Genomic DNA, 23,462 nt, shown 5'->3' with positions numbered 1-23,462 from the left:
GAGGGAAAGAGGGAAAGAGAAAAAAAAAGGGGAAAAAAGAGGAGTTGTACTTGTCTCTCTGTCTGCCAAGGGCCCCGCTCCGGCAGACAATGGGGTGAGAATTTTCACCGAGTAGCAGTCAGCGAGAGTAGCATGGGACAAAGACAATGTGTTGTACGGAGAGCAATTTTTGATTGGAGTACACCACCATCACCATCATCACCACCACCATGATCCTCTTTCGAAGCCAAGCAGCCAGCATCTGGGTCCTCTGTAGCAAGAGCATTGCTTACGGAGAGGTTGTCTATGCCGACCGGAGCCGCAGCTCGGTGCCCAAAAACACGCGGCATGTAGCGTGCTGCCACCAAGACCTTGGGACACTCAAGGAGAATGACAGGCGTCTGCTGCTCAACAGCACAGAAGAGGAAAAGGCAGCCATCCAATTCGCGCTTGGCAGCAGCAGCAGTAGTCCTCCGCCTGCCATGTCGGCCCTTGAGATCAGGCGACCACCACCACTCCTCAATGACGTCAAGGCTGCCATTGACCAGCTGGCCTCTTCGTTGCCCATGTCTGACAAGCTGCCGGCATGCTTTGTGCACCATGGCTCAGCAGCGTCCATGCCACATCTAGGCCAGGAGGAGCACCAGCGGCTTGTTGCAGCCAGCCTCAATGTTTGGCACACCATTGTTGTCCGGCTTGCCTATGTCCCTTGGCAGGTGTCTGAAGATGACCAGTGGGAGGATCGAGCTGCTCGCCTGTCTGCTGTCAAGATCATGGCATGCGCCAAGGTGAGCAACTTGAAACGCCTATACAGGATCCTTTGCTAAAGTTTGTCAACCCACAGCGGATATTGGGCGACCTGCGCCTCATCGAGCCCAGGATCTCTTCAATGGGGGATCTCTCGTTTGAAGAGCACCTTGCAGTGCTCAAGGACCTGCTCATGGTCGCCCATGCCTATGACGTGGATGTTCTTGCCAATGTCTGCCAAGAGGTGCGAAGAGACCCGGACACCCTGGTGCCTGCCAACATGCCCATCGAGGAAGAGGACGTGGACAAGGCTCTGGCTGGCCTTGCTAAGCGGATGAAGCAGCTCTTTTCTTCTCCATTTGATACTGCTCCAGTCGCCGCCATGGCTTCCGTCGCTGCTATGGCCCCAGTCACTGCTGCTGCTCCGGTCGCCGCTACTACCGCCGCCACCGACGCCGCCGCCACCCACACTGGGCCTTTGTCCAGTCCGCCAAAGAGGTCCATGGGCATGCTGCGCAGACGGTCGTCCGATGCCGCCTCAGACCTCGGACGCAAGCTCTTCCACTTCTTCCACAGTGTCACAAAGCTCAATCGCAACATAGCTGTGGCCAAGTCCGGCACCGTGATCACGTCGTTCGTCACCACAACGGCGGCCGAGGAGGAGCAAAAGGGTGGCATTGACCCTGCCACGGGCATCTGGGAGCCGTACAATGAGTACATCAAAGTCAACTACACGCCGATAGAGAAGCTCTACTGCAATCCCAAAAAGCACGACGATGTCTGCGACCCGGCGCGAGGTGGATGTGGACAGCGTGGGCACTGGGCCCAAGACCATGTCTGTGTCAAGCACAATGGCCCAGGTACACCTGAAAAGGTAGTGGTCCCTCACTACTGGGGTATCTATGCATGGGCACTCCAAGAGGCAAGGTCGAGGGAGCGGAGGATTCGAACGCTTACAAGGGAGCTTGCCGAGTGCCGCAAAAGCCTCTTGGCGTGCGAGCAGCAGCAGCAGCAGCAGCAGCAGCAGCCGTTGCAACAACGACAGCAGCAACACGACCACACCTGGGCACGTCTCTTGACGACGTCAACCATCCTGCTCCACTCGTCGCTCTCACTGGCCAGGCGGGCGACGCTTGATCCAATTGTCGACAGGCGCAAGGTGGTCGCCGCGGCCACATTCTCCACAGCCATCGAGGTGGTTGCCCATTCGACGCCAACACCATCAGTACAGCCATTTTGCTGGACCAATAATGAGTTTGCCAAGGCATGGGTCGAAGGCACTACCTTTTGGGAGATGCTGCGGAAGGAGGGCGAGATGGCTGTGGGCAAGCCATACTGGAGCGCCCGTGGTATCACCACTGCTGTGGACCTCAAGACCAAGGAGGAGCTTGCACTAAGGTGGACGACGGATCGGCAGACTTATTTGGAGCGTGCCACAGCCCTTGGTGGCATCAGCATGAGCACCAGCATCAGCATCAAGGAGGTGCCAAGCCGCCTAAGGGAGCTTTTGCAAGAGGCAGCACTCGCGCTGGTGGGCAGAGATATGGTCGATGACGCTGTGGCCATGGAGATGGCTGCCCTTGCTAAGGCCACAGATGGCCCCTGGCTTCAGGACTACCTCAACTTTGGTCGGAGCATTGCAAGGCATGCCGTTGGGCAGATCGATGCCTTTGTGGACCGTCGTGCCATTGAGCTCCTTGCCTTTACCGACAAGTGGGCTGCTGGCACCAAGGATTGGCTCGCTGTTGCCACCAAGCTTGAGCCATTTCCCGTCGATGGCAGGCTTGCCACCATCCTGCAGGCGCCGTTCCCAAGGCACCATCCACGCTCCTCTACAGACATGGGCCCACTCCGTCCAAAGCCAATGCTGTCGCACGTCCAGGAGGAAGACACAGACATCAACCTTGCACAATTACCGTTTGATGCTGGCGAAACAGTTCCTGTGCCTGGCACAAGCTTTTGCAGAACCAACGTGGTTGGCGCAGACGGCAATTGCCTTTTTCGTGCCGCTGCCTTGCTTGTCTTTGGAGACCAGACTCGACATGCAGAGCTGAGGGCAAGCGTCGTTACTCTTGGCAGGTCCTACCTGCAGAGCACACTGCCCAGGGACACCAAGACCACTGCAGACTTCGAGCGGCAGGCTAGACTGATGGAACAGGGCACCGACGGCCAGCTCTATGAGTCCCTCCAAGCATGGCTCGACAACATGGACAAGCCGTCTACATGGGGTGATGAACTTGCACTACTCCTCATCAGCCAACTTCTCCAGAGACCCATTGCAGTAGCCACGGTCACACAAGGTGGAACAACCGTGTCTATCCTCGCGCCCTGTCATCAGCCCGACGACAACCACCTCGGCTTCTGCCACCTCGGTGGTGGACACTATGAGCTCCTACTCACCCCTGAGTCCACTTCCTCCATCTAAGCCATTCGAGCACTCTCAATACAGCCCACGCCTCAAAATGAATGATGAGACAGAGCAAGTGATCATGACTAGCCCGTAGAAACAAAAAAAAATCGTGCCGTGGCTGATCGACAGTAGGACTACGTTACTCACCAAGCTGAGAAGCAAGCACACATCCACTGAGTGAGCACATCGCCAGTGTCGCCCTTGGTTAATCCCTTGGCCTGTCGCACGAAAAGCTTAGACTCCTGGCCCTCTCGAGCCCCACCGAAGCTCTACCTAGCACAGGCTCCAGTTCAGGTGGTTCTGAGAGATCCAGGACATATAGCTGGTGGGGTTCAAAGCCAGAAAGAAATGCGCGAGGCTCTTCGGATCCGAATTTCTCACCACTTCGATCTATCTGCCTACTTGAAAATTGCACCGTGGCTGCTCGACGCCAGAATATGCAACCGTGGAATCTCAACACGCACTGCGACAGCCTTGGCGCCTCCAATGCCGTCAACAATTGGAACCAGCTCGTTCACCACCACCACCACCACCACCACCACATGCTTCACCTCGTGTAACGCGCCACAGCAATGCCCTCGAAGACGATCACTCCTCGTCCGTTGTGTGACCACAGAAGACAAGGACCATATCACGTGACCCACATTGCATTGTGCAGCGTTTCAAGAAGAAATTCTGCATCTGGAGCTTGCATCGTCAACGACAGCCAGTACGATGGCTGACACCAAAGCGGTTGAAGGCAGTCGCGTAAGGCAAGGCGGCGGAAGGATTCGCGGAAGTACTCCGAGGGGAGCCAGAGGAGGTAGTACGGGCAGACGGGGACGTGGTGGGCGAGGGGGGTCTGTTGCCGCTGATCGACGCGCCGATCGCAATGGAGCGATCGACGGAATCAGTACACGAGGCGCCGGCGGTGATGGGGATGGTAGCGCTGACGGAGGCAAGTTTGGACGAAATGATGGCATCATGGACGTTGACCCACCAGCGTCGACGGCAAATGGTGGCAACATGGAAGGAGATGACAGGAGGGAGAAGGGCCACCTGAGCGATAGGCGCTTTGACAGCCTCGGCTCTGTTCTCGACCCCCGACTGCTATCTTCGATCCCTTTTGAGTTCATGTCCGTCGTGCAGGCGGCCACTTTGGAGCATTCTCTGTCCGGTGTCGACGTACTGGCTCAAGCCAAGACAGGAACTGGCAAGACGCTAGCGTTCCTGCTGCCTTGCGTCCAGCGAATCTCGACGATGCTCCCTCTCGTCTCACGATCCCCCTCCGACATCTCTGTGTTGATCCTCAGCCCGACGCGCGAGCTGGCACTCCAGATCGAGAAGGAGGCCGTTGTGCTCCTGCGTGGTTTTCAAGGCGCGATTGGTGTTCAGCACTGCGTCGGCGGCACCAATATGGAGACGGAGAAACGAGCGCTGCGAAGTAGTAGAGCCGACATTCTCGTCGCCACTCCGGGCAGGCTCATTGATCACCTTCAGAATTCTGGGCTTGCGCCTCAGCTCAGAAACGTCAGAGCTCTTGTCCTCGACGAGGCCGACCGCATGCTTGATATGGGCTTTCGCAGGGAGCTGCAGACCATCCTGGCTGCGCTTCCTTCTCGCCAGGAAAGACCTCGCCAGTCACTCCTCTTCTCTGCCACGATCCCTCAGGGTATCCGAGATGTCGCCGACCTTGATGAGAACCACGTATTCGTCAACACTCTGCGGCCCGAAGAGCAGAACACCCACCAACACGTGCCGCAAGACTTCATCATCGTGCCCCACACACAGACATTCGCCGCCACTCTTTGCATCCTTCTCGAAAGCCTGTCACAGGATCCCAAGACAACGAAGCCGATTCTCTTCTTTTCGACGGCGAGAAGCACAGCAATCTTTTTCGTTCTTTTGGAGACGCTTCAAAAGCAGCTTAGCGGAGTGCACAGCGCCAACCTCCAACGCCTTTCGCCCGCATGGCAGGCTCTGCAGACTGTACCGGTATTTGAGCTGCACTCCAGAAAATCCCAGTCGCAACGTGTGCGCGCCACTCAGGCATTCACCAAGAGTCAAACTGCAATTCTGTGCAGCAGCGATGTCACGGCCCGTGGCGTCGACTTTCCCGGTGTGACAAGCGTCATTCAGGTCGGTCTCCCCAGCAGTGGAGAGCAGTACATTCATCGTCTTGGGCGAACGGCTCGCGCAGGCGCTGCAGGGTCTGGCGTCCTGATCTTGACACCATACGAACGTTTCTTTTTACGAAAAAAGGAGGTTGCTGGCCTTCCGCTGAGAGAGCGCAAGCTGGTCTTCACTGAAGACGATTTGCTTCCAGAGGCCGACTCAGCGATTCGTAAAGCTCTGATGACCGTGTCGGACAAGGAAAAGAGTCAGGCATATCAGGCTGGTAAGTCTCACTGCCGTCCGTCTGCAGCTGCCTTGACACTTATGCCCAACGTTGTCTTACATCATGCCCCTCACAGCCCTAGGCTACTACAAAAGCTCGCTTAAAGACCTCGGCTGGTCTCCTGCTCAGCTTGTCGATGAGATGAATGATTGGGCTCGACAAGCCCTTCTTTTCCAAGAGGGTGCGTCAGGGCCTGCGCCGCCTCTACTGGCGAAAACGGTGGGCAAGATGGGCCTCAAGGGCACTCCGGGCCTCAATGTTGTCAAGCAGCTGCCATCTTGGGCAGATGACGGCGCCGGTGACTCGCCAAACGACCGTGGCGATGTCTACCAGCATTTGTCTACCGTGCGTCAGAGGGGCTCGCCTTACGGACGGGGAGCAAAAGTGGTCGCGAATGGCCGCGGCGGAGGAGCAGGACGTGGCGCGAGAGACTCAGTTGTGCGCGCAACTCAATCGTCGTCGTAGAAAGACTTCCTTTGGTTCACCATTATGATGAGATGAGATTTTCAATACAACATGCCATTAATGACCAAAGCATTGGCCTCATTCGTCAAGATCTTCGCTCATTGCCGCGTCTGACTCCTCGTCTGTGCTGACCGCCACTTCGAAAGGGACGGGAGTTGTGACGCCATTCTTTAGGGGCGTCTGCGCTTGTTCATCCTGAAAGCTAGGACCTAGGATGGCATCCATAGCCTCCAGCGTGTACTCGAGCATTGAGCTCTCGGTGAGGATGCGCTCTGCTCTGCTGTAGTGGCGCTCGGTGTATGGTATCAGTGCATCAACGATGCTTGCCAGATCCTGTGCTCTCGACCTTCGCGCACTTCGCCTATCCACAGCTTTGCGGTCGCCGGCCTCGACGCTGCTAACTGGCTCTCCACTGTCAATTGGTCGCCACTCAAAGGCATCGATGATGGCTTGAGGAGAGTGAAGTCTCAGCACAGCGTGGAGCACCATTTGGGCAGTGCCAGCGGTCCGCGCCGAGGTGTTCCAATCCCGCACGAAAGTAAGCAGGCGGGCGAGTTGCTTTGCTGACATTGTCCGGATGACGTCGTCGACGTCGTGTGAGCCAGTGATGCTACCCGCTTGCTGGCCGCCGTCGATTTTAATAGAGGCAAAGAGTCCATCTTCATCATTTCCAAACTTCTGATCTCTGCCTCGACTTGCGTCCACCGACGAAAATAGGTCGAAAAGACGTCGAGGCTGATCCATAGCCAAGGCAAGAGCAATCGCGTTGCGATAGTCGCGAAGTGCCACAAAGTTGGTAAAACGCTGTTCGCGTTCAACATCAACTTGGCGCTGCTGGGCCGCTTCCTCAACGTCGAGCTCTGTTCGATCCTGCCATACACGGATCATACCATCGGCACCCGCCGACAGTATTTCCGAAGCATTCTGGCGACATTCGAGACCCCATACACGATCCTCATGACCGTCTAGTGTGTCGACACAAATTTCGTCGCGCACGCTCCAGAGCTTGACAAGGCCATCGCTGGCGCTAGTCAGAAGCTGCATGCCACGGAATTGCGGTAGGAATCGAGCTCGAAGCACGGCATTGGTATGACCCTCGAACGTTTTGACGCAGCCGAATGTGGCCAGCGACCACAGTCGAACGGTGCGGTCGCCGCTTGCCGTAACGAAAGCAGCATCAGTTGGACTAAATGCAACAGACCAGACACCGCGTTTGTGAGCGCGGCAAGTCGTCAGCTGCTTGAGCGAGGCTGAAGCTCGACTGGCATTCGCCTTGGAGGGGGGCGTGTAGCTGATGGAAAAAAGTTTTGCCGTCCTGTCCTGGGAGCCCGACAGCAGAAGGGCATTATTGGGAGCCACATCGAGCGCATTGATGTCCTTGTCGTGGATCTTGAGAGTGGTAAGTGACGAAAGGAAGAGAGGATCTGCGTCAGGGTTAGACTGCAGTGATTTGATGTGTTCGGCCATTGTGGAGAGGTCCCAGACCTTTGCCGTTCGGTCTTGGCTGCCCGTCACCATGAAAGGCGGGTGTCCTTGCGGGTCGTTTCTTCTGGCAAAGGCAATGGCGCCTACGCTCTCAGTGTGACCTTTCGCAACGGCCACGCATCTCCACAGTGGTGTGACAATCCCCTTTCCCTCAACTTCGCCCTCGTCGAGGCAAGATGCTGTGGGTATGATTTGGGCCCAGATTCTTGCTGTAGCGTCTTTGGAGCCGGTGACGAGCCATTTTGCACCTTGGCACTTGTCCAAGCACAGGATCAAGCCAGCGTGTCCATCTGCAGGACGCGAGTCCGAAGGGAGCATCTGGACGTCGTGCTCTGCCGCTCCCAGATGGTAGATCCTGACCGACGTGCTATTGGTTGCCACCGCCAGATGCGAGTCTTGGACGTCGCCCGGCGAGAGGAGCGCCAGATCGATTATCTGGTCATTGAAACCCACGAGCTGGCGCAATCTCGACAAAGCTCTCCGTCTCGGCCGTCGCTCTGAGTCCTCCGCCAGAACAGGCACCGGAGCGCAGCGAAAGGAGAAAGTCTGGTCGGCGTGCACGCTGACCAGAGTATCTATCTGAGCCGCGTAGTGCACTTCCGTTATGGCCCTTGTTTCGTCTTCGTCGCCTTTGTCGAGATCCTCTGAACTTTCTCGCTCTTCGCTCCGCCTTCTTCCATGAGGCTGTTGCGCTCGAGCCTGGTCCGTGGCCCAGCGGCCTCCGGGCTGAACGGCGACGACGACCTGAGAAGTAAAGCTCCAGATCCGAATCTCTCCTTCAGCACCTCCTGTCCAGACGAGGTCCTGCTCTGCTTTCTCGAGGTCCTGCTTTCTTTTTAAAAGAGTGGAGCCTCGTCGGAGGAACCCAGCGCTTTCAAGCGATTCACCTGCCGTCACTGAGTCGCAGAGATTCCAAGACACTGATGCAGAGGTACCGTTGATATCCTTTTTCGACGAAGACGCCTTTGGAACGGTTTTGCGCCTTTGCCAAAACGACAGCATACGATCTCGAGAGGCCGATACCAGCTTTGTCCCGTCGTCCGAGATCGCTAAGCCCCTTACGACGGAGAAGTGGGCGTCGAGGACCGCTAATGGACCCTGTGATCTTTTGCCTTGTGCACCCCTTGTTTCTCCTCGAAGGTCCCAAAGGCGAATCTTTCCGTCGATGTCACCAGTGAAGAGCTCAAAACGCCTCTGTCCATCTCGTGCCGTCTGCGAGTCCAGCTCGACCGGAGGCGTATTCCATGCCAAGGCGCTGACGATGCCGCCGTGGTTGCGAAAGACGTGGGTGCAGAATCCACCGGCAATGTCCCACACCTTGGCACAGCCATCTGCCGCCCCGGTAGCCAGAAGCGAAGAAGTCGAGTCGATGCGCATGATGGCAGCTGGGGCTTCGTGGCTCCTTGCGATGCTGCGTCGAAGCTTTGCCACGATACGTATCCCTTCATTGTCATCGATGCGTTCGAGGGAGAATATCCGGAGGCTCAAAGACCTCGAAGCAATTACCAGAGTGGTATCGTCAGGAGTGATTGCCAAAGCAGTCACTTCTTCAGTATCGCTGCCGATTCGACATATCGCCCTCCCAGTCGAGACGTCTGTACCTACGACCACTTGATCGACAGGTGCAAAGAGGAAGCGACCATCTGAAGTCAGCGCGGTGCTTGCTCCTCCCGTGTAGATGGGCTCCAGCGAGCTTTTCTTGATGAATCGTGTCCTCAATCTTGGTTTTTCAGCCGTCTTGACCGCCAAAGCAGCTGCTCCGTCCTCTGCATTTGCCATCGTTGGGACAGGTCGATGTCTGGCTACTCTTCGGATCAGTGACGGCAAACGGTGCTTCTTCACCCTGCGCGCATCTTCTAAAATTTTAAATTTTCGAGAGGGCAGAAAGAGAACGTGACTTCTTTTTCGCTCCTCCACCTGAGATGTCCTCGGTTCTCACCGAGTACCACTACCCAAAAGCAAGGTTGTCGACTCAACAATGAATCTCTTGGAGATTGTGCGACAATGCCACAATGACAATCCCTGGCGAGACAGCAGCCTGACGCCTTTCCATCTCTCTCCGCCTCCTCTTGGAGTCCAGATTGGCTTTCTTCAAGATTCGGTCGTCGAAGCCATCGAGGACGAGGTGAAACGGGGCTCGAACACGTTTACCTTGGGTCATACGGGCAAAGATTCCAGAAGGCGCACCTTTGTCGCAATCAGTGAAGAGCTGAGGACTTATGAGGAGAGGTCCGACGCCATGCGGACAGTCGTAGAGTCGTGGAGAGACCGCGGACTTTTTCCCGATCCATTAAATGGTGCGTGGAAACCCGCCTTTCACCTTCGCTCCTCCCACTGTGACTGAAGGAGACATCTCTTCAACCTATACGTACCTAAGGCTGGAGAGACGAGTTGTACTCAGTCTACGGGCCGAGTCCAGATCCACCAGCCGACGGGAAAGGAAGCAATCTCGCCGCATTTGCCCTGGAGCGCTCCGCTTGCGCTTTGTTTGGGTGAGCAAAGTTTCCATCTGTCCCGATTTCCTCTGCCGACTGGACCGATGTCATCCACAGTCTCGCAACTTTTGGCGTCCATGCTACAGTGAGTGTCCGAGCAAATGAAATGCCAGGAATCTCGTTGGGCCTCAAGAAGTTGACCTTTGGCTCCTCAATCACACAAAGGCCTTTACGCCAGACTATAAGATCTGGGTCCCGCGACGAGCCAGCACCAAGTCGACGTTTCCGGGCATGCTCGACAACACTGTCGCCGGCGGTATACAGGCGGGTGACGACCCTTTTGACTCAATGGTCCGAGAATGTTACGAGGAAGCCGGCTTTCAAGAGAGTCTTGTACGCGGCGCCATGAAGGTGTGCAGCAACATTGGCCGCGGCAGACGTGCGATTGGTTTTTATTTGCTGAATCCAACGAAACCTCCCCTACCTTTCGAAGCAAACTGGTGTCATTTCTTACTTTTACCGTACGAGATCGGGCTGGTGTCAGCCTGAGGTTGAGTGCGCGTCGTCGGTGGAGGGGACACATGCATTGAATCGCTCACATCAGGCCTTCCTTCCGAGCAGGTATACATACGACCTTGTCATCGACCCATCTGTCAAGCCGAGGCCTGTAGATGGGGAAGCGGAGTCTTTCGAGCTTCTCGACGTCCAAGAGGTCCTATCATTGATGCGCAAAGGCCACTTCAAGCCCAATTGCGCCCTGGTGCTCATTGATTTCTTGATTCGACATGGCCTTTTGACATTCGAAAATTGTCACTGCGACTACCTAGAGCTCGTCTGTAGCTTGCATAACCCCCTCGGGTTGCCGTGTCCCTGAAGTAAAAGATAGAGAAGGCTGCTGCGATGCTGAAGTGGCAGAATCATGTCATCCTGTACTCCCCTTCACGAACATACGAATTTCAAAGTAACTCACCGAAAGAAAAGAAGGCGTCCGTCCTATCCACGACGAGCTAGGCAAATTTGAAATTCGAGAAGTCATAAAAGGACTGAGGACACAATGACAATGAGAGAGCGTCCCTAAGAGACCATTCTTTGCCACCAGACGTCTCAGAATGAACGGCGGAAGGGAACTCATCGTTTCGCAAAATGGAGGTGTGCCTATGTTTCGGTCTGCTGGCGCTGCTGGAGGCGAGCTGAGCGACACGGCAACCGCCAAGGGTGAGTGAAGAGGTCCCTTTTTCCTCAGCACGCATCCTCACCGCCTTTCTCTCTTTCCCACTGAACCAAGGCATTTGGGCTAGCCTCGGGTGGATGGACAGACTGCTCTCGCTATTCATCATCATTGCCATGATCGTCGGTATCCTTATTGGCGAGTTCGCACCAAATGCAAAAGAAAACCTCACAAGGGGAAATTTTCACGGTACGCCGGCCGCGTTGGCCGTCGGATTGATTGTCATGATGTGGCCCATCTTGACAAAGGTCCACTTCGAGAAGCTTCCGTCAATGCTCCGTACGACACGAGTCTGGAGCCAGCTCCTCCTGTCGCTGCTTCTCAACTGGATTTTTGCTCCGCTCCTGATGCTCGGTCTTGCTTGGGCTTGTCTGCCTGATCTACCGGGATATCGAACAGGCATCATACTCGTCGGACTGGCCCGATGCATAGCCATGGTTATGATTTGGTCTTCAATAGGTGAGCTTTAGGAATCGTAGCGCCATAGTGGATACCACGTCCACGGCTGATCGAGACCTGGCAGCGAGAGGCGACGCAAACGTGTGTGCCGTCATCGTCATCCTCAACTCACTTCTACAAATTGTTCTTTACGCTCCGCTCGCCGTCCTCTTTGTCAACATTATTTCGTCATCACCGGAGCAAATTCGCCTCAGTTACTCTGATACAGCTCTCTCCGTCGTCGTCTATTTGGGCATCCCCCTCTTGGGCGGCCTCGCCACTCGTTTCAGTGCTCTGGCCTTGCTGGGCCGAGCGAAGTTCGAGAAACAATTTCTTCCACGCTTTGGAATCCTCTCGCTCGTGGCGCTCCTTTATGTCATCATCATCATCTTTGCAGAGCAAGCTCGCTCCATCCTCGACAACCTTGGTCCAGTTTTTCGGACTTTTGTACCACTGGTCATCTACTTTGTCCTCGTCTGGACTGGCACCTTCCTCTTCGTTTGGAGACTTTCGCTTCGTTACGGGAAGGCAAATTGGGGCTACCAAATGGCCGTCGTCCAGAGTTTCACCGCGGGAAGCAACAACTTTGAACTCGCCATCGCGATTTGTGTCGCCGTCTATGGCGCCGACTCCGAGCAGAGCTTGGCGGCCACCATTGGGCCCCTTGTCGAAGTACCGGTGCTGCTCACACTTTCCTACGTTGCTCTCCACGCTGGGTCAAAGATGCGATGGGATGTCGAGTTGGATGAGGAAGTAACGGCACGCTACCATAGTGAAAAATCCATCCCGGCGGACCGCTCAGCGGTGGCTTCCGAATGCGCTGGCGAGGCAAAAAGCGCATCCGAGCACACTACTACTCTCAGTTTTGCTTAGAGCCACACAAAGCAACGTAATGCACATACACAGCGACAACCAGAGCCCGTCTACTGCTGTACCACTGTATAATAGGTAGCAATTACTTCGTCATTTGTCTACAAGGAAGGCATAGATCTTGTCTCCTTCTTCTCGTTTCTTGTGTGGACCCGAAGCCGCCATCCTAATCGTCCTTCAGTTTCGAAACTTTCCTTCCACCGCCTGGGAACCGGCTTCCTCTGCGTCAGCCAGTAGAAGATGTCCCAATCTGGCTCATCGAGAAGCTGCGGCGAAAAAATGGGTCGAGGAAGAAGGAAAAGATGGACAAGAGGAAGCAGAGGAAGAGGAGGAAGAAGAGCAAAGAATTTGACGGTCAACAATCGTTCTCGACGTCAGCATGATCACGAGCCTACACACCCGGTCAAATTCGTCGACTTCTCCGTCAGACAGAGACCGAAGATGTTCTTTCGCAAAGGTGCTCAGAAGAAGATCTGTCTCGAGCGTGCCGCGCTTTCTTGCCTGGTAGATGAGCCTGGCTACCTTTACGTCACGCGTCTCCATGCCGAGCTCTCTGCCTGGCACCCGAAGTGGGATGGGCTCCTCGCCATTCAAGGCGACGCCATTCGCAGAGAGTCCTTCGGACTGGTGCTCGCTCGCAAGTGACAGGCCTTGCAGCCGGGGATCAAAGGGAAGCGGAAAAGGGTCGCTGGTTCCAGAGGGTTTTGCGGTAGAAGTTGGGGCGGGGCTTTTTGGCGTTCCATAGCCGGGGTCTGCCACTGATCCCCTGTTGTCGGACGAATACGGCCTAATGCTGTTGCTTGCTCCGCGCTGCCAATTCTGTGAGCGTGCGGCAACTCTAAACAGCTTTTGAGCTTGTCTCGACATGCTTGAGACCTGGTGCGATTGACTTCAACGATGAAGTTACGACATTTGGTGGAGAGTCAGGGTCGCTGATATTGTAATATTTGTCCGGGCCACGCGAGCGAACTATATTTCTGACACACACACCAAGAAAAAAAAAAAGGAAAAAAAAAAAGGGGGAGACCTAGAGAGAAGAAGGGAATGACGAGAAGAAGAAGAAAGCTCGTTAAGCTAGCCAAGACTTGCGACGACAACACGATGTCGACCTTTGGGAGCCACTTTCGGGTGACAACATACGGCGAGTCACATTGTGCCTCGGTCGGGTGCATAGTGGATGGAGTGCCACCCGGTATGGCACTGAGCGAGGCCGATGTCCAGGTACAGCTCTCTCGTCGACGTCCAGGACAGTCGAATTTGACGACGCCTCGCGACGAAAAGGATGCCGTCAAGATACAAGCAGGCGTGGAAAAGGGAGTCACCTTGGGTTCGCCTTTGTCTATGCTAGTGCGAAACGAGGACCAGCGGCCGCATGACTACAGCGATGACACCCTAGATCTGTACCCACGACCGAGTCACGCCGATTGGACCTATCTCGACAAGTATGGTGTCAAGAGTTCCTCCGGCGGAGGGAGGAGTAGCGCTCGAGAGACGATAGGTGAGTGCTCGACAACTGTTGATCCTTGACTAGTGTCCGGACTTTTGTATCTCATTGGCTACTTGGACACTCCAGGCCGCGTTGCTGCCGGTGCTGTTGCGGAAAAGTACCTTCGGGAGGCTTTTGGGGTAGAAATTGTCGCCTTTGTCTCTTCGGTCGGCAAAGTCCACATTCCTCGCTATCCTGGCGAGCAGTTGGCTGGCGACGAGTCGGCAAATGCGGCTGTAGGGGCAGGATCAAGCTCCAAGCTGGTCGACAACTACATCGACACGACGGGCCTCACCGAAGAAGAAGCTGAAGAGCCCTTGAGCCTCGAATTTAGACAGCTCCTGGCAACGATTACCAGGCAAGACGTCGATAAGACAGACATCCGATGTCCTCATCCCGTCGCTGCCGAACGCATGCGCCAGCGCATCCTTCTGGCCAAGTCAAATAATGATTCCATTGGTGGTAGTGTGACCTGCGTCATTCGAAAAGTGCCATCGGGCTTGGGAGAGCCGTGCTTCGACAAGCTCGAAGCCAAGCTGGCCCACGCAATGCTCAGCATCCCTGCCACCAAGGCATTCGAGATTGGCTCAGGTTTCCGAGGAACAGAGGTGCCTGGCTCGCGTCACAATGATCGCTTCGTCGCCAAACACGACGGCACCCTTGGCACAGCGACCAATTGGAGCGGAGGAATACAAGGAGGTATTTCCAATGGCGAAGAGATCTACTTCCGGTCAGTGCTCTGCGCGTGTGTCCCTGTCGCTACTTCTCCTCTTTTCTGACATAAGAGGCGGTCGTTGCAGCATCGGCTTCAAGTCGCCCGCCACCATTTCACAAAATCAATCCACAGCAACGTACTCGGGCAAGGATGGCACCTTGGCGACTCGTGGACGACACGACCCATGTGTCGTGCCGCGTGCCGTTCCCATCGTCGAGTCGATGGCTGCTCTCGCCATCATGGATGCGCTCTTGGCTCAAGATGCAAGGACAATGGCCGCCTCACGACTCAACGCTGGTCCCGTTCTGGCATTGCCCAACAGCATGCATTTGCCCAGCAAGCTCAAGACCAGACAGGATCATCTCAGCGGATCTTAAGGCCCCGAGAACGAAAATGATGGAGGGGAGACAAAGAGGGAGGAAGAGATGCAGAGACAAGAGAGACGAACAGTGAGAAAAAGACAGGCCCGTCGAACAGTGCAATTCTACGATGCAACTTGATAGGCTTTCTTATTACACCATGCTGCTATTATTATTACTGCTGCTCGGCGACGCCTCATTGAGCGCACTACCTCTCCTTTCCAAGCTAGAGGGTGGTCTGGCCAGCTGGTCGCCCGCTGTGGCTGATGTTTCTGCCTCTTTGGCTGCAGCCTCATCGGTCCGCGCTCCTCTCCTGATTTTCTTAGCCCCCGACAAACGATCCTCTTCATCGTCGCTCCAAGCCGGAAGCTCCTCTTCGTCGTCTCTGGCCACGTCGAAGCTGGAACTACGCAAGGGCCGGTACTGAGACCCATTGGCCGAAGACCCGGTGGGCTTGGAAAGGGGCAGCTTGCGATAAGTACCGTGGCGGAGATGCAACGCGTACGAGTAGATGACAAGGGCAAAGTAGACCTAGCGAATACGCTTGACAATGAGCACAGAAAGGAGAAGCGCAGATCTTGGAGAGACATGCGTCGAGGACTGACCTTCAAGAGCCAGCCCGAGGCTAGGACGGCAAAGCTGAAGCCACGCTCTTCACGCCAGACACGTTGAGCGGCTTCCACGCGCTCTTGGCCGGCCAGAGGTTCGTGATGCAGCTGTTTTCCGGGAGCCTCGTAGCTCTTTTCGATACTCTCGATCAGGTCCATTAGACCCGCTTGATGGGGTGCCAGGACGGGCCGGTCGCCGTTGTGAGGAACATAGAGGAACCACCACAGGCCAAAGAGGAGCGTCCAGGCAGAGGAGAGCAGGTGGTCGGCCATGAACAGATGCGCGTATCTCAGCGTGCGTATCGGATCCTCGTCCGATATTCCAGGCATCGCCCAGAGAAAAAGACCAATAGTCGCTATTGAGTAGAGATACATGCTGACCTGGGCAAATGAGCCTCCTTGAAAGAGGCTCAAGATGCCGTAGACGCCTGCCACTTTGTTGAACAATGCAAAAAGTGTGATCAGAGTCACTCCCAGCTTGAGGTCCATGACGCCAAGAAATGACGTCAAGTGGGCTTGGACAGCTGGTGCCCGGAACCAGAGCCTCGTCATGGCTGTCTTGTCCGCTCCTCTTTTCGCTCCGTCGAAAGAAGAACGGCGGAGTCGACAGTCTCAGCCTATGAGGTCTCGTGGTGTACACGTTGTCGTCTGCGTTGCAGGACACACGAGATGCAGGCGTCGTCTTTAGGTGACGTTGCCGGTGCGTAGCGCACAAAGGGAAGGGAGCGATGGTGGATGAGGTGGAAGCAATATCAACTCAAACTTCTAGACCTCCAGAACCACGTGCGCGACTCTTTTTTCAGGCCAACTTCTCACCTCCACTCACGGGAATGTGCGTCAAATGCTTAGGCGATCTTTATACCTACCTCAACCATGGCCTCTGCCAATTCACCATACCCTCGCTGGAAGAGCCTGATCGCCACTGCAATTCAAGATGGTATGGCGAACAAGGAAAAAGGAATTCGTGGGTACGGCAACACTTGTAACGGGGCTTAAGCATGTTTGCTTACTCGCACGTACCTAATATTCATCTGCCTCAGTGTACTACAGTATTGCGACATGCGAGCCGGGCGACAGCCCTGCGCCCCACGTCCGCACAGTTGTTCACCGTGGCTTTGTCAACGAGCAGCGAGATGCGCAAAGCAAGACCGGTGTCAAACCGTTCGACTCGTCGTTTGGGAGCAATTCTTGCCTCATCACGACAACGGATGTGCGAGCACCCAAGGCACAACAGATAACCAAATGTCTTGAAGAAGCAAAGATTGCGCGAGGCGAGATATCTTGGTGGATGGAGTCCAAGAACCTGCAGGTGAATTCCATGTCCGCTCTTGCGCTCGCTCCTGTTACTCATTCAGCTGGCTGGCCATGGGGTTCTGCAGATTCGACTTGCAGGGACCCTGCACCTCCTTCCCCGCCCTGATCACGGAGCCATAAAGTACTTTGATGGCCCGTCCCTCGCGCCACCGAGCTCCCCCTCGCCATCAACCGACTCTGCCTTTGACTGGGCCAGAGAGCGTAAAAGAATTTTCGAGAAACTTTCGCCAGGACTTCTCGCCTCCTTTGCCCGGCCGACACCGGGAAGTCCGCATCCCAACAGCGCCAATCTCTCCGCGAGAGGGGGCCCAGGTAGCCTCGATGAGCGCGCGAAAGACAAGCTCGAGAGCCCGTGGCCATTGGAGCTTCCTCAGCCGGGCAAAGAGGCCAGCGAAGAGCAAAAAGAGCTTCTGGCCGAGGCAGAGAAGAAGTGAGTTCTACTTGCCGCATGTTGTGTAGCGGCGTCAAACGACTGAAGCGTTCGCAACAGCTTCGCCCTCATCATACTGTCGCCCGAAGAGGTTGATGTTCTTGATCTCCAGAGCGATAAGCGAAGTCTTTTCACCAGAGTACAGTCATCACCCAACAGTGACTGGCATGAAAAGAGGCTCGTGCCATAGGAGATTCAGACTATCTATTGTACTGTCCTGTACACTGCAGTGAATCTTTTCATCTCATACGATCCACTATCGATGCAATCTCTGCCACATCTAGGAGACCTCTCGTTCGCACGATTGCCAGGGCATCATCATTCGCATTGGTTGCTGCTACCGTTGCTCTTGCTCCTTCCCTCGCCAGATGCCTGGCCTTTTCGTCGGCTCGCTGGAGAACTTGCCCGATGGTTATGGCTTGCTTTGACGATGCTGCGTGGACCCAGATGACACCGTTGATGCCAATGGCAGTCTCAAAAGGAAAGTGAGCGGCTACCTCCTGCAAGAGCTGATGCTTTGGATCCAGGAGGCTGAGAAGTACGAGGTCAGCGTTCGCAGAATGGTTGACGTCGATCAGCCCGGTTACACACATGGTCACACACACCTTCTTGCGAGACCACAGCTGACCGTGAAGATCATACCAACACCCTCGCTCTCTTTTTTGAGCTCCCCAAAGCCTTGGCTCTTTCCAGACTCGGACGCGACGCAGCTCAGCTCGGGCTCGACATGCCTGCCAGCAGAGACAACGGTAGCGTACAGAAGACTTCCCACTTTGAGATTGGGCTTATTGCGCTTGGTCGCACCTTCGAACGACAGCGATGGAAGCGTAGCAGGTGTCGAAGACGTGAAGAGGGTGCACTGGTACGATTCGGGTCCCCGATTGGTGATCTGGACAACGACAGAGTCGCGCAAGGCGGGAACGTACTGTGGTGGAAGCGCTCAGATCAACTGCCTCGGTCGCACTCTCGAGCTCCCTCTCTCTTCATTCTTGATGACATACCCTCTTAGTGTTTGTCTCGATCCATTCTGCTACCTGGGGCCTCTTTGGCTCTCCTGCGTCCATCATCTTGCTCTTCAGGCTACTTTGGGCAGTGGAAGAGGCATCGATGTGACCAAAGACGCCTGGCGTCGTTGCAACGAGCTGCTCCAGCGTGCCCTCGTTCCGCGCGAGTCCGGGTCCAAGCTTTATAGCCGACGAAGAGGCTATATCTACGGCGTCTCCCGGCAGCAACACGACCGACATGGCTGACTTTGAGGTTTAGGTGAGCGATGATCGGGAGGAAGAGCAACGAGCCAGACCACGTGAAGAAGAAGAAAAAAAAGTTAGGGTACGCTACGTTTAAATTTTTTGAGCAGACGTTCACCATTCTCTGACCTTCATCGCGACGATGATGACCTCAATTGGACCTGAAGCCTCGACGTCCAAAACAGCTCTACATAGTACGGCAGCAGTAACTGAACAAGAGGAGAGCAAGACTTTTGCTTCGCTTGGTGTTCACCCGCAAATATGTGAAGCATGTGAGACCCTCAACTTCAAGCGTCCTACTCAGATTCAGATCCAGGCCATCCCTGAGGCTTTGACGGGAAGAGATGTCATTGGACTCGCTCAGACGGGAAGCGGGAAAACGGCCGCTTTCGGGATACCGATACTTCAGGCCCTTTGGGACGATCCAAGACCATTCTTTGCCTGTATCCTGGCGCCAACCAGGTGAGTGCGTGGCTCTGGTCACCTTGTCGCACCTTCTCCTGCTTATGGCGCCGAAATTACATTCCACAGAGAATTGGCGTATCAAATCACTCAACAGCTCGAGTCACTGGGCTCGACAATAGGAGTGCGCTGTGCGACCATCGTGGGCGGAATGGATATGATGTCACAGTCTATTGCCCTCGGTAAGCGCCCTCATATCGTCGTCGCCACACCAGGCAGGCTACAAGATCATTTGGAAAATACAAAGGGCTTCAGCTTGAAGGGTCTTCGCTATCTTGTCATGGACGAGGCTGATCGATTGCTCGACATGGACTTTGGGCCCATTATCGACAAGCTGCTACAGTCTATTCCTAGAGAGAGGCGCACGATGCTTTTCAGCGCCACCATGACCACAAAAGTGGCCAAGCTTCAGCGAGCCAGTCTCAAGAATCCTGTGCGAGTAGAAGTCGGGACAAAGTGAGTGCTATGTGTCACATCCTGCATTCGGCGCTTTCACCTAATGCCCCAAGACATCTGATCTAGATACTCGACGGTCTCAACCCTCGCCCAGCATTACATTTTTTGTCCATACGCTCAGAAGGACGTCCATCTCGTCTCCCTCATCAATGATCAGTCAGGCTCTTCGATTCTCGTGTTCACTCGGACGGTGCAAGACTCATCGCGGCTGTCCATCCTGCTTCGGCTGCTCGGCTTCTCCGCCATACCTTTACATGGTCAACTTTCGCAGAGTGCTCGACTTGGTGCCCTCAACAAGTTCAAAGGCGGAGGCAGAAGCATCTTGATTGCAACCGACGTGGCCAGCCGAGGTTTGGATATACCTGCAGTCGATCTTGTAGTCAACTACGACATGCCAACCAATTCAAAGGACTACATTCACCGGGTCGGTCGAACGGCCCGTGCAGGGCGAAGCGGAAGATCGGTAACGATCGTTTCTCAGTACGACGTCGAATTGCTTCAGCGCATCGAAGGAGTCATCAACCTCAAGCTTTCCGAGTTCCCCAGCTTGGACAAGGACGCAGTTGGGTTGCTGGAGGAGCGGGTGGGTCAGGCAGCCCGAGAGGCAATTCGGGAAATGCGAGAAACAGGAGGGCAGAGAGGTGCCGGAGGTGCCGGCAAACGTAAAAGGAGAGCGGCGGAAGCAGCAGCAGGTACTAGGGACGATGACATGGACAGGGATGACGACCTCGTCGAGGCAAGCATGCCTCGAATTCACAAGACCAACCAACAGGCCAAGAAAAGGTCGAGAAGATGATGCAAGGGCGAACCCCTTTCAGCAGGCCAATGTGTATTGATGTTTTTCACCAGCCTCCAGCAGAGAGAGTGAGATCTAGCGACAAGGTCATGCGATCTCTTGATTCGCCAACTGACCAAGCCTCGGTCCCTTGATCGAGGACGGTGATTTGCAACGTACGTGTGAAGAGCTGGTCGATCTTTCCTTGAAGTTCGGGCCCAGATTGCGCAAAGTCGGGTTGCTTTAGGAAAAGAACGTGCCTTGTCAGTGGGCAAGGCTCGGGATGAGCAATGCGGTCAACAAAGCTCACAGCATTGATCTCCAAGAGTAGAACAGACGGTGAGGCCCCTGCTTCAGCATTTGACACAATCAAGTCCACTCCGAAAAGCTCCCATGCATGAGGCCATGTTTGCAGGTGGATTCGTCCCGCCGATGCTGCAGAAGAGAAAGCCTCGGCCACCACTTCGTTTGTCTGCCTCTTGATGTCATCTAGGACCGCTTGCCCGCCTAAGCGATCCTTAAGGTCATCTAATAGATGCACTGTCGCGAAAGACGTCGCCCCTTGAAGACAGGTATTAGTAAGGTGTGCCCGCAAATTCCCGCTTCCATCTGGAGAGGAGGATGGGTGTGCGTAGGGAAGGGGTGCGAAGAGAGCAAGAATCTCATCATAAAGGAAGACGCGAAGACTCCCTTGGGCCAGAACGTAGGCTCGCAAGTGGAATTTGTGTTTTTGCGAAGCTCCAGGAGGTGTAACGAGAAATGGGTCGCAAATGTAGTCCTGAAACAGGGACATGTGGCATAGGTGAGTGGACTGTTCTCTCGAAGATGTCAACCGCCTGGCCTTCACCTGAATCACAAAGTGGCGGAGCTGACTCATCATAACAACGGTGCTTGCTGTTTGATAATATGCACGCTCCGCTTCTCCTTTCTGCGTCTGCTCCTGCTCTTGTGTCTGCCTTTCAGCCTCCTTTTCCTCTGTCTTGCCTTCTTCTTTCCCTTGCTCGCTCTCCTGCTCGCTCTCTCCATCACTATCCTCAGCGTCGAATTCGTCGAAAATCTCTCTCAAGGTGTCCACGCTGTTGAATAGTCTGATACCCATACCTCGGTCCGCCATCGCTGGTTTCAAGATAAACCACTTTCCTTCTCCTTTCTCTAGCGCTTCTCTGACGTCATACAGATCGTCCATCAAGAGTTCATCCAGATCATCTGCGCAGGTGGCCTCAAATACCCACGTTGCCGGCGTGATCCGCTTGTTGCTCCCTTTCTTGAGTTGGGCTGCATGTAGGCTAGACGCCAGGTAGTTCTTGCGAATCAGGGACTTGCGAATCGGATATGACGAGAGTTGAGGGAGCAGCGGTTTGATTGAATCTGGTGTGAAGGAGGCAGGGTGAAGTTGCTCAAAAGGCAGGAGGTCGTAGTCGGCCAAATATAGCTGCTGTGAAACTGGAGCTTCTGAACCATCGCCTTCCTCGATCTCCCATCCGAGCGGCAAGAGCACGTCTCCGCAAGCTTTTACTGCGGAAGCCTGCGTGTACGGTGCTCCTGGGAATGAAATCCATGCCCGCAGCTTTCCTTCGGTCATCTCTAGGTGGTGGTGGTCACTTGTCACATCTCGTTCTCGGATTCTTTCTTCTTATTTTTTTTCTTTTTTAAAAAATCAATCGTGCAAGGGAAGCACAACTAATAATGTAGGATCCGTCTGACAGGCGCTGCTTTGACGCAACTGATGTGATCGTCACGCTGGCTAACTTATTGGGACACAGGCAATGTGGTCAACACTCTATCTGCCACGATAGGCTTGGAGAAGTTGGTAGGATGATCTTGCCATCTAGGAAGCAGCCTTCTTTTCATACTCGGAGATGGCAGCAACCTTCTTGGCCGAAGCGCTTTGAGGGTCAAAGACGTGGCCCAACCATTGCTTGACCAAGTTGCGGGCGAGCTCAATCCCAATGACGCGTTGACCCATGGTCAAGATCTGGCAATCATTGGATAGGATAGACCTCTCAACGCTGAAAGGGTCATGGCAACAAGCGGCCCGGATGCCTGGGACCTTGCAGGCGCTGATGGCGACACCGAGGCCCTGTAAAATTTCCGATGTGTGGACAGCCTCGTAAGCCTAATAACTTGAGATGATGTGTGAGTCACTCACGGTCCCGCAGAGCAACAGCCCGCGATCGTATTGACCTGCAGCCACCTTCTCAGCGGCGGCAGTGGCGACATTAGGGTAGGCTGCGTTTTACGGGATCAGTCGAGCAATACATAGGAGAGAATGTGCGACGAGCTACCTACGCGTCTTATCAGAGGTGTCTTTGGCACCGAAGTCATCGACCAGCTCTACGCGGGGGTCCTTCTTAAGATCCTCGATGATAACTTTCTTGTAGTCTACCGCGGCGTCTAAGGCGGCGATGTTTTTGACACTGTCAGAAGATCTTGATTCACTGTGATACATCAAAGACAAGCTATCTCACCATCATTGGCGACGATGATCTTCCACTTGGGTGCAGCGCTCGACATTTTGAGAGATGATGGGGCGATTGGTGTAGGAACGATGGACGAAATGATAATACTGAGCAGCAAGGTGGCAACTCGGCTGGATTAGCCTCCACATAAAGCCACGAGTCGAGGGAGTCCATTTGTGTTTAAATTTGTCACCTGGCGATCGGTCACCAGAAGAGCCAGCCAGTAGTAGCATTTTTTTTCAGGGTGGACCAATGCTGGACGAACTCTCAACAGTTGCCCCGTTCGAGATTCTTGGTCTCAACATGATCACAAATGATCTTGAGTGACAAATGTCCCCTCGCGATGATCTCTTGGTTCAGAACTCACTCAACTCGCCTCCTAAAGTCTCCAGATGATGAGCGAATGCGTAAGTCCGCAATCAACATGAGACCAACGTGCTTCCTAGATCCGGTCTGAGGGTGTCAATACGGCGCAAAAGTCACCTGTCAATACAAGGCAGAACATTCACCAATAATGTCGCATTGGCGAGGGTCCAATATCCGGGTCCTAAAGAGGAGATTGGATGTTTTCAAAACGCCAGTTGAGGCCAGGCTCGGGGTGTGTTGCAATGTTGCGATGCAGATGCCCACTGTTACACCTCCTCCTTGGAACCGAGAGCTGCTCGACCTCACGCACGAATGATGCTTGTCTAGAGTGAGCGACAAGCTCCACAAAAC

General features: G+C 54.7%; 13 protein-coding genes across 13 annotated transcripts; 7 read left to right on the top strand and 6 right to left on the bottom strand.

Moving 5' to 3' along the window:
* Positions 1-209: 209 nt before the first annotated feature.
* On the top strand, positions 210-3,478 carry FA10DRAFT_294232 (hypothetical protein; the record flags this gene model as incomplete). The annotated part of the gene is made up of 2 exons (XM_025524441.1): positions 210-743; positions 794-3,478. 2 exons carry the CDS (start codon positions 210-212, stop codon positions 3,149-3,151), a joined length of 2,892 nt encoding a protein of 963 aa, XP_025377817.1. The 3' UTR covers positions 3,152-3,478.
* Positions 3,479-4,141: 663 nt separating this feature from the next.
* Positions 4,142-5,978, top strand: FA10DRAFT_230767 (DEAD-domain-containing protein; the record flags this gene model as incomplete). The annotated part of the gene is made up of 2 exons (XM_025518834.1): positions 4,142-5,513; positions 5,590-5,978. The coding sequence occupies 2 exons, from the start codon at positions 4,142-4,144 to the stop codon at positions 5,976-5,978; spliced, it is 1,761 nt and encodes a 586-aa protein (XP_025377816.1).
* Positions 5,907-9,287, bottom strand: FA10DRAFT_267067 (WD40 repeat-like protein). The gene has a single exon (XM_025521767.1). The coding sequence runs from the start codon at positions 8,838-8,840 to the stop codon at positions 6,057-6,059; it is 2,784 nt and encodes a 927-aa protein (XP_025377815.1). The 5' UTR covers positions 8,841-9,287; the 3' UTR covers positions 5,907-6,056.
* A 92-nt stretch (positions 9,288-9,379) lies between these two features.
* Positions 9,380-10,874, top strand: FA10DRAFT_241456 (hypothetical protein). Its single transcript, XM_025519247.1, has 6 exons — positions 9,380-9,760; positions 9,841-9,955; positions 10,016-10,043; positions 10,124-10,309; positions 10,392-10,453; positions 10,520-10,874. Exons 1-6 carry the CDS (start codon positions 9,442-9,444, stop codon positions 10,770-10,772), a joined length of 963 nt encoding a protein of 320 aa, XP_025377814.1. The 5' UTR covers positions 9,380-9,441; the 3' UTR covers positions 10,773-10,874.
* On the top strand, positions 10,745-12,489 carry FA10DRAFT_119022 (arsenical-resistance protein). Its single transcript, XM_025517911.1, has 3 exons — positions 10,745-11,113; positions 11,184-11,585; positions 11,650-12,489. The coding sequence occupies exons 1-3, from the start codon at positions 11,008-11,010 to the stop codon at positions 12,435-12,437; spliced, it is 1,296 nt and encodes a 431-aa protein (XP_025377813.1). The 5' UTR covers positions 10,745-11,007; the 3' UTR covers positions 12,438-12,489.
* Positions 12,490-12,535: 46 nt separating this feature from the next.
* FA10DRAFT_252160 (DUF339-domain-containing protein) lies at positions 12,536-13,344 on the bottom strand (the record flags this gene model as incomplete). Its single annotated transcript, XM_025519636.1, has 2 exons — positions 12,834-13,344; positions 12,536-12,700 (listed from the first exon to the last, which is right to left on the bottom strand). Exons 1-2 carry the CDS (start codon positions 13,299-13,301, stop codon positions 12,536-12,538), a joined length of 633 nt encoding a protein of 210 aa, XP_025377812.1. The 5' UTR covers positions 13,302-13,344.
* Positions 13,345-13,535: 191 nt separating this feature from the next.
* On the top strand, positions 13,536-15,012 carry FA10DRAFT_230740 (putative ARO2-chorismate synthase; the record flags this gene model as incomplete). The annotated part of the gene is made up of 3 exons (XM_025518833.1): positions 13,536-13,932; positions 14,008-14,650; positions 14,721-15,012. The coding sequence occupies 3 exons, from the start codon at positions 13,536-13,538 to the stop codon at positions 15,010-15,012; spliced, it is 1,332 nt and encodes a 443-aa protein (XP_025377811.1).
* A 112-nt stretch (positions 15,013-15,124) lies between these two features.
* Positions 15,125-16,220, bottom strand: FA10DRAFT_267063 (DUF1753-domain-containing protein). Its single transcript, XM_025521766.1, has 2 exons — positions 15,600-16,220; positions 15,125-15,525 (listed from the first exon to the last, which is right to left on the bottom strand). Exons 1-2 carry the CDS (start codon positions 16,152-16,154, stop codon positions 15,148-15,150), a joined length of 933 nt encoding a protein of 310 aa, XP_025377810.1. The 5' UTR covers positions 16,155-16,220; the 3' UTR covers positions 15,125-15,147.
* Positions 16,221-16,513: 293 nt separating this feature from the next.
* Positions 16,514-17,691, top strand: FA10DRAFT_267062 (hypothetical protein). Its single transcript, XM_025521765.1, has 4 exons — positions 16,514-16,566; positions 16,643-16,911; positions 16,982-17,346; positions 17,407-17,691. Exons 1-4 carry the CDS (start codon positions 16,542-16,544, stop codon positions 17,534-17,536), a joined length of 789 nt encoding a protein of 262 aa, XP_025377809.1. The 5' UTR covers positions 16,514-16,541; the 3' UTR covers positions 17,537-17,691.
* On the bottom strand, positions 17,462-18,642 carry FA10DRAFT_267061 (hypothetical protein). The gene is made up of 3 exons (XM_025521764.1): positions 18,348-18,642; positions 17,952-18,271; positions 17,462-17,877 (listed from the first exon to the last, which is right to left on the bottom strand). Exons 1-3 carry the CDS (start codon positions 18,588-18,590, stop codon positions 17,586-17,588), a joined length of 855 nt encoding a protein of 284 aa, XP_025377808.1. The 5' UTR covers positions 18,591-18,642; the 3' UTR covers positions 17,462-17,585.
* A 62-nt stretch (positions 18,643-18,704) lies between these two features.
* On the top strand, positions 18,705-20,433 carry FA10DRAFT_301837 (DEAD-domain-containing protein). Its single transcript, XM_025525034.1, has 3 exons — positions 18,705-19,055; positions 19,125-19,511; positions 19,578-20,433. The coding sequence occupies exons 1-3, from the start codon at positions 18,736-18,738 to the stop codon at positions 20,305-20,307; spliced, it is 1,437 nt and encodes a 478-aa protein (XP_025377807.1). The 5' UTR covers positions 18,705-18,735; the 3' UTR covers positions 20,308-20,433.
* Positions 20,295-21,875, bottom strand: FA10DRAFT_267059 (TTL-domain-containing protein). Its single transcript, XM_025521763.1, has 3 exons — positions 21,134-21,875; positions 20,597-21,064; positions 20,295-20,527 (listed from the first exon to the last, which is right to left on the bottom strand). Exons 1-3 carry the CDS (start codon positions 21,866-21,868, stop codon positions 20,354-20,356), a joined length of 1,377 nt encoding a protein of 458 aa, XP_025377806.1. The 5' UTR covers positions 21,869-21,875; the 3' UTR covers positions 20,295-20,353.
* A 239-nt stretch (positions 21,876-22,114) lies between these two features.
* FA10DRAFT_286300 (ribose 5-phosphate isomerase) lies at positions 22,115-22,800 on the bottom strand (the record flags this gene model as incomplete). Its single annotated transcript, XM_025524066.1, has 4 exons — positions 22,115-22,366; positions 22,436-22,515; positions 22,576-22,680; positions 22,755-22,800. 4 exons carry the CDS (start codon positions 22,798-22,800, stop codon positions 22,115-22,117), a joined length of 483 nt encoding a protein of 160 aa, XP_025377805.1.
* Positions 22,801-23,462: the final 662 nt, after the last annotated feature.

The sequence above is a fragment of the Acaromyces ingoldii genome (assembly GCF_003144295.1).
Source record: "Acaromyces ingoldii strain MCA 4198 unplaced genomic scaffold FA10scaffold_3, whole genome shotgun sequence".
Lineage (NCBI taxonomy): Eukaryota > Fungi > Basidiomycota > Exobasidiomycetes > Exobasidiales > Cryptobasidiaceae > Acaromyces > Acaromyces ingoldii.
The sequence above is the reverse complement of the archived record's forward strand: the minus strand, read 5'-3'. Positions and strand labels throughout refer to the sequence as shown.

What these genes read in the sequence shown, in the direction of transcription:
- FA10DRAFT_241456 (XM_025519247.1), top strand. Translation starts at nt 9,442, where the DNA reads ATGAATCTCTTGGAGATTGTGCGACAATGCCACAATGACAATCCCTGG. An exon ending in TTTTCCCGATCCATTAAATG is followed by an intron (nt 9,761 to 9,840) that starts GTGCGTGGAAAC and finishes TACGTACCTAAG; the next exon opens with GCTGGAGAGACGAGTTGTAC. An exon ending in TCCGCTTGCGCTTTGTTTGG is followed by an intron (nt 9,956 to 10,015) that starts GTGAGCAAAGTT and finishes TGTCATCCACAG; the next exon opens with TCTCGCAACTTTTGGCGTCC.
- FA10DRAFT_267062 (XM_025521765.1), top strand. Translation starts at nt 16,542, where the DNA reads ATGGCGAACAAGGAAAAAGGAATTC. An exon ending in TGGAGTCCAAGAACCTGCAG is followed by an intron (nt 16,912 to 16,981) that starts GTGAATTCCATG and finishes GGGGTTCTGCAG; the next exon opens with ATTCGACTTGCAGGGACCCT. An exon ending in CTGGCCGAGGCAGAGAAGAA is followed by an intron (nt 17,347 to 17,406) that starts GTGAGTTCTACT and finishes CGTTCGCAACAG; the next exon opens with CTTCGCCCTCATCATACTGT.
- FA10DRAFT_267067 (XM_025521767.1), bottom strand. Translation starts at nt 8,840, where the DNA reads ATGCGCATCGACTCGACTTCTTCGCTTCTGGCTACCGGGGCGGCAGAT.
- FA10DRAFT_267063 (XM_025521766.1), bottom strand. Translation starts at nt 16,154, where the DNA reads ATGACGAGGCTCTGGTTCCGGGCACCAGCTGTCCAAGCCCACTTGACG. An exon ending in CCTCGGGCTGGCTCTTGAAG is followed by an intron (nt 15,526 to 15,599) that starts GTCAGTCCTCGA and finishes CGTATTCGCTAG; the next exon opens with GTCTACTTTGCCCTTGTCAT.
- FA10DRAFT_301837 (XM_025525034.1), top strand. Translation starts at nt 18,736, where the DNA reads ATGATGACCTCAATTGGACCTGAAGCCTCGACGTCCAAAACAGCTCTA. An exon ending in TGTATCCTGGCGCCAACCAG is followed by an intron (nt 19,056 to 19,124) that starts GTGAGTGCGTGG and finishes TACATTCCACAG; the next exon opens with AGAATTGGCGTATCAAATCA. An exon ending in CGAGTAGAAGTCGGGACAAA is followed by an intron (nt 19,512 to 19,577) that starts GTGAGTGCTATG and finishes CATCTGATCTAG; the next exon opens with ATACTCGACGGTCTCAACCC.
- FA10DRAFT_267061 (XM_025521764.1), bottom strand. Translation starts at nt 18,590, where the DNA reads ATGTCGGTCGTGTTGCTGCCGGGAGACGCCGTAGATATAGCCTCTTCG. An exon ending in TCGAGACAAACACTAAGAGG is followed by an intron (nt 18,272 to 18,347) that starts GTATGTCATCAA and finishes CTTCCACCACAG; the next exon opens with TACGTTCCCGCCTTGCGCGA. An exon ending in AGCTGTGGTCTCGCAAGAAG is followed by an intron (nt 17,878 to 17,951) that starts GTGTGTGTGACC and finishes CGTACTTCTCAG; the next exon opens with CCTCCTGGATCCAAAGCATC.
- FA10DRAFT_119022 (XM_025517911.1), top strand. Translation starts at nt 11,008, where the DNA reads ATGAACGGCGGAAGGGAACTCATCGTTTCGCAAAATGGAGGTGTGCCT. An exon ending in CGACACGGCAACCGCCAAGG is followed by an intron (nt 11,114 to 11,183) that starts GTGAGTGAAGAG and finishes CACTGAACCAAG; the next exon opens with GCATTTGGGCTAGCCTCGGG. An exon ending in TATGATTTGGTCTTCAATAG is followed by an intron (nt 11,586 to 11,649) that starts GTGAGCTTTAGG and finishes GAGACCTGGCAG; the next exon opens with CGAGAGGCGACGCAAACGTG.
- FA10DRAFT_267059 (XM_025521763.1), bottom strand. Translation starts at nt 21,868, where the DNA reads ATGACCGAAGGAAAGCTGCGGGCATGGATTTCATTCCCAGGAGCACCG. An exon ending in TCCGCCACTTTGTGATTCAG is followed by an intron (nt 21,065 to 21,133) that starts GTGAAGGCCAGG and finishes TCCCTGTTTCAG; the next exon opens with GACTACATTTGCGACCCATT. An exon ending in TACTCTTGGAGATCAATGCT is followed by an intron (nt 20,528 to 20,596) that starts GTGAGCTTTGTT and finishes CTTTTCCTAAAG; the next exon opens with CAACCCGACTTTGCGCAATC.